The following is a 6,000-nucleotide window of genomic DNA, read 5'->3' as shown; positions in this document are numbered from 1 at the left end:
GATGGGAGAGATAGACTGTAAGCTCTCTGTGGGCAGGGAATGTGTCTATCAACTCTGCTATATTGGACTCTTCCAAGCACTTAGTAAATACCATTGATGATCCTTTCCTCCAACCTGAGCAAAATCACTGCATCTGTAACCTTTAATATCTTGATATTCACCCCACCCCAGGCTTATAGCATTTATATACATCAGTCAATCAATCAAGTAATCATTCTTGAGGAACCTAGACTGGACTAACCTCTGAGGTAGATACAAGATAATCAGGTTGGGAACACTCCGTGTCCCACATGGGGCTCATGTCTTAATCTCCATTAAGCACAGACATTAAGGGGCATGCCTAAGGTCACAGAGCAGATAAGTGGCAGAGCTAGGATTAGAACCCAGGTTCTCTGACTCCCAGGCCTGTGCTCTAACCACTAGACCACGCCATTTCTGCTTCTGCGTGAATGTATGTATATATGTATATATGTAAGCCCACTGAAGTTTTATTTCAATTATATTGCAACATTCTTCCCTCACCCCCATTTGCAGATCAGTGAGACGCCATCTGATAAATGAGAAAACAGCGATTGAAAGCAAAACCACATTCCATTCTAAGTGAACTTCTCCCTTCCCAGGATCTTCTTCAGGGCGGCCTTCATGTCCTTATTCCTCAGGCTATAGATGAGGGGGTTCAGTGTAGGGGGCACCACCGTGTAGAACACGGACACCAGCAGATCTTGAAACGAGGGAGAGTCAGAGGGCAGTTTCAGATAAGCAAATGAACCGGTGGAGAAGAAGAAAGCCACAACGATGAGGTGGGGCAGACAGGTGGAGAACCCTTTGTTCCAGCCTTCTGAGGACCGTATCCTCAGCACGGCTGAGAAGATGCAGACATAAGAGATGATCATGGAGACGAAACAGACGAAGGCAAGACATGCAATGAGGGCTGAAATGCCCATCTCCGCCATGATCCAGTCAGAACCAGAGAGCTTCAGGAGCTGGGGGATATCACAGAAGAACTGGTGGATCTCACTGGACCCACGGAAGGGTAGAGAGAAGGTCACTGCTGTTTGCATAAGTCCAGAAAGACTCCCACTGAACCAGGAAGAAGCCACCATCTTCCCACAGTCCCCTCGGCTTATGACGAACTCGTAATGCAGGGGGAGGCATATGGCCATGCAGCGGTCGAAGGACATCACCGTGAGCAAGGCCATTTCAGTAGATGCCAAAGATATGAAGAAAAACACTTGGAAGACACAGCCCAGGAAAGACATTTCTCTACGGTCAGTCAGGGAGTTGACAATGAATTTGGGGACAGTGGTGGAGATGTAACAGAGGTCGAGGATGGACAGGTGCCTGAGGAAGAAGTACATGGGGGTGTGGAGTCTCTGGTCGAGGGTCGTGACAGCAACGATGAGGAGATTTCCCATCAAGGCCGCCAGGTACAGCAGGAGGAACAGCACAGCGTGGACCAGCTGCTGCTCCCGTACCTCGGAGAACCCCAGGAGGAGGAATTCCATCATGGTGGTGACATTGGCCATTTTCTCCAGAGATATTTCAAGCATCCTGTGGGGACTCAGACAGTGAAAAATGAGAAGGAAATGACAGTTTTCCACTGTAATGTTCTGAGTCCGCTTGATGCCTGATTTTTTTTGTGGTATTTATTAAGTGCTTATTATGTGCCAGGTACTGTACTAAGCCCTGGAGTAGATACAAGCTAATCAGTTGGACACAGTCCCTGTCATACATGGGGCTCACAGTATTAATCCCCATTTTATAGATGAGGTAACTAAGGCATAGAGAAGTTAAGTGACTTGCTCAAATCCCTGGTGAACATAAACAGAATGTTTTGTTCCTTATCGGAGAAAACTTTGACTGTAAATTCAGGATCATAACCCTGTTCAGTTTGAATTGGCTGTGGATGGAAATGTTGAGGCTTTGATGATTATGGTTTTTTGTTAAGCACTTATGAGTAAAGCACTGTTCTAAGCACTGAAGTAGACCCAAGTTAATCAGGTTGGATACAGTCCACGTCCAACATAGGACCCACAGTCTAAGTGGGAAAGAGAATGGATATTGAATCCCCATTTTACAGTTGAGGAAACTGAAGCACGGAAAGGTTAAGTGGCATGTCTCAGGTCAACACAGCAGGCAAGTGACGGAGCCGTGATTAGAACCCAGGTTCAATGACTCCCTGGCCAATGTTCTTTCCACTAAGTCATAATACTTTGGCTCCTTTAGTTGTGAAAGAGGGACAATCATGATTTCGTTGTATGTGTGATGTGGAATTACTGTGAAAGAAATGTATCAGAATACAGATAATTGGCTGAGTGAGTTGGGATAAAATCAGTATTTCTTAGGAAACTGGTTCAGTGAAAAAGTCTGAAATAGGATACAATCAGGAATTCCTAGGAAAACCACAATCATTGGAAGGTCTGGTAATTTCTTCAGAGCAGGCTTCCACTCGGAATGTCTTTTTGGGTCTAGAATAACAAAAGAAAGCAGCCCTGAGAAGTAGCCTTCCCCTCATCCCAAGAAACCTGAATACTGCACATTCACTTTTTTTTCAATTGTATTTGTTAAGTGCTTACTACATGGCAGGCACTCTACTAAGTGCTGGGAATATACAAAATAATTGGGTTGGACACAGTCACTATCCCTCATGGGGCTCTCAGTCTTAATCTCCATTTTACAGCTGGGGTAACGAAGGCACAGAGAAGTGACTTATCCAAGGTCATGCAGCAGACAAGTGGCAGAGCCGGGATTAGAAGCTGGGTCCTTCTGACTCCCAGGCCTGGACTCTAGCCTCTAGGCCACACTGCTTTTCCCTGGCATTCCCTAGAGGGTGAAACAGCATTCCTTCTGGGCTTCCTCCTGTATTACATAACTGGAGTAGGCACAAGTCTGATCTAATCAAGCAAGTCTGATTAATTAAGCGAGTCTAATTAAACAAGTCTGATCTCCGAACTTGGGGCTCACAGTTGAAGTAGAAAGAAAAGCATATTTAATCCCCATTTTACAGTTGAAGAAACTGAGGCACAGAGAAGTGCAGTGATTTGCCCAAGGTCACACAGCAAGCAATTGGCAGAGCTGGAATTAGAACCCAGGTCCTCTGACTCCCAGGCCCATGTTCTTTCCACTAGGCCACTCTGCTTCTCACAGTTGAACTGGGATAATGTCTGTCTAGACCAGAGCATCACTTACCCAGACCTTGCCAACATCTATTCCTCCCTTCAGTATGGCTCTCGACCCTCATTATAATAATCATGATAATCATCAATCAATCAAGCAATCACTCATATTTATTGAGTGCTTACTGTCTGCAGAGCATTGTAATAAGAGCTTAGGAAAGTACAAATACAGCAATAAAGCAAGACAATCCCTGTCTACGAGTCACAGTCTAGAGGAGGGGAGACAGATGCCAATACAAGTAGACATCAGTATAAATAAATGAAATTACAGATATATAGATGATATCATCATGATATTAGCGTTATTATGGAGAGCCTTCTGAATGTGAAGCACTACACAAATCAGTCATTGGTATTTATCGAGCACTTACTGTGTATAGAGAACGGTACCAATTGCTTGGGAAAGTACAGTGGAGTTGGTACACAAATTCCCTGCCCACAAGGAGCTTACAGTTTAGAGGAATCAGTCAATAAATCTATGGTATTTATTGAACGCTTGCTATGTGCAGAGCACTGTACTAAGAACTTGGGAGAGCAATAGAGCTGGTAGACAAAAACACTACCCACAGGGAGCTTACAGTCTAGCGGGGGAAAGAGAAAAATTTCAGACAGGGGAAATTGCGAAGTGTAAGGATATGTACATAAATGCTCTGGGATTGAAGGTGGGGTGAATTTCAGTGAAGGTGGAGTGCATGAACGATGCAGAAGAGAGAGTGGGGAGGGGAAATGAGGGCTTAGTCAGGGATGATGAAGAAAATTAATGATGTAGAGGAGAAAGAGAAGCTGTTAGAAAGCACATACTTAAATGTTGTTCAACATTCAGTTGAAAGTTCAGGGGTTCAGGAAAGCAACTATAATACTGTTCTCCCAAAGATCCTTTTGCACTACTAGAGACAAAAAACAGAGTTTTGAGAATCAGCATGTCTTAGTGGAAAGATCCCAGGCCTGGGAGTCAGAGGACTTGGGTTCTAATCCTGCCTTTGCCAATTGCTTGTTTTGTGACCCTAGGCAAGTCATTTAACTTCTCTGTGCCTCAGTTTCCTCAAATGTAAAATGCAGAGTAAATATCTGTTCTCCTCGTACTTAAACTGTGAGCCCCATGTGGGACAGGGATTGCGTCCAACCTGATAAACTTGTACCTAACCCAGCTCTTAGAATAGTGCTTAACACGCAGTAAGTGCTCAACAAATGTAGTAACAACAATAATAGTAATAATAATAATAATGATTGGGGCTGGATGAACTACTGATGACATTACATGTCATCTTACATATGCCTATATCTTCAAAACTGTGTCTGACTGGTCCTCCCTCTGATGCTCCTCTGGTGCTTTCTCACTGTACCTCGATCTTGTCTATCTCTCTGCTGAACCCTCACCCACATCCTCCCTCTGGCCTGGAGCACCCTCCCTCCTCATATCCAACAATTACTCTCCCCCGCTTCAAAATCTTATTGAAGGAACACCTCCTCGAAGAGGCCTTCCCTGAGCAAACCCTCCTTTCCTCTTCTCCCACTCCCTTCTGTGTCACCTTGACTTGCTCCCTTTATTCATCCCCCTCCCAGCCCCACAGCACTTATGTATATACCTGCAATTTATTTATTTTAATTCTTGTCTCCCTCTCTAATAATAATAATTCTGGTATTTGGTAAGCGCTTACTGTGTGCCAGTCACTGTACTAAGCGCTGGGGTAGATACAAGCAAATCAGGTTGGACGTAGTCCCTGTCCACATGGGGCTCACAGTCTTAATCCCCATTTTACAGATGGGGAAACTGAGGCCCATAGAAGTGAAGTAACTTGCCCAAGGTCACACAGCAGACATGTGGTGGAGCCGGGATTAGAACCCACAATCTTCTGACTCCCAGGCCCGTGCTCTATCCACTACGCCACGCTGTCAGCTCATTATGGGTAGGGAATATGACTGTTTATTGTTATATTGTACTCTCCCAAGAGCTTAGTACAGTACTCTGTACAGTATATACTAATACAGTATATATATGTATATGCTAATAATACAGTATATACGTATATACTAATAATACAGTATATACTCTAATACAGTATATATTTTTATTACCCTATTTATTTTGTTATTGAGATGTACATTTCCTTGATTCTATTTATCGCTATTGTTTTTATCTGTCTGTCTCCCCCGATTAGACTGTAAGCCCGTCAATGGGCAGGGATTGTCTCAATCTGTTGCTGAATTGTACATTCCAAGTGCTTAGTACAGTGCTCTACACATAGTAAGTGCTCAATAAATACTATTGAATGAATGAATGAATGAATACTCTGCACACACTAAGTGCTCAATAAGTACTACTGTTTGATTAACTGACTTCCTGAGACATGGCATTCCCAGAGAAAGGTTCCTACAATGCCTACTTTGCCTTCTTCCAGCCTCTAAATCACAGTTCTGCACCAGAAAACAGCCAAGGTGAACTTACCCCACAGTAGGTACAGATGTCCGCAGATTTAGAAAACAGGTAACAGCGATAAGTCAACCAGTTCTGGTGTTGTACTCTCCCAAGTGCTTAGTACGGTGGTTTCCACACATTAAGCACTCAATAAATGTCATTGATTTATTGACTGGATCCTTGTTTTACCAATCAATGGGTCCCTTCCTGCCTACTAGCCCAGTGAGCCCAACTGAAGAATAAGGAAAATAGATATGGAAGCTGAAAATTAATTTAAGTCTCTCTGGTGCAGGAGGGTTGAAATTCCATGGAAATGGAGGCTATTTTCTTCCATTCTCTTACTATCATGTCAACACACGGCTCCAGGATGCAGATCAAGCTCCGTCCTTGGTCTTTGAACTCACTGAA

General features: G+C 43.8%; 1 protein-coding gene across 1 annotated transcript in view; it reads right to left on the bottom strand.

Moving 5' to 3' along the window:
• Nucleotides 1–596: 596 nt before the first annotated feature.
• The window catches only part of LOC100076700 (olfactory receptor 14J1-like), a 29,459-nt gene continuing 24,055 nt past the window's right edge, over nt 597–6,000 (bottom strand). The window contains exon 4 of the mRNA XM_029057243.1: nt 597–1,551. Coding sequence (XP_028913076.1) covers nt 597–1,551 — 955 coding nt within the window. The remainder of the gene's footprint in view (nt 1,552–6,000) is intronic.

This window comes from Ornithorhynchus anatinus, unplaced genomic scaffold (genome assembly GCF_004115215.2).
Source record: "Ornithorhynchus anatinus isolate Pmale09 unplaced genomic scaffold, mOrnAna1.pri.v4 scaffold_77_arrow_ctg1, whole genome shotgun sequence".
NCBI classification, from domain to species: domain Eukaryota; kingdom Metazoa; phylum Chordata; class Mammalia; order Monotremata; family Ornithorhynchidae; genus Ornithorhynchus; species Ornithorhynchus anatinus.
The sequence above is the reverse complement of the archived record's forward strand: the minus strand, read 5'-3'. Positions and strand labels throughout refer to the sequence as shown.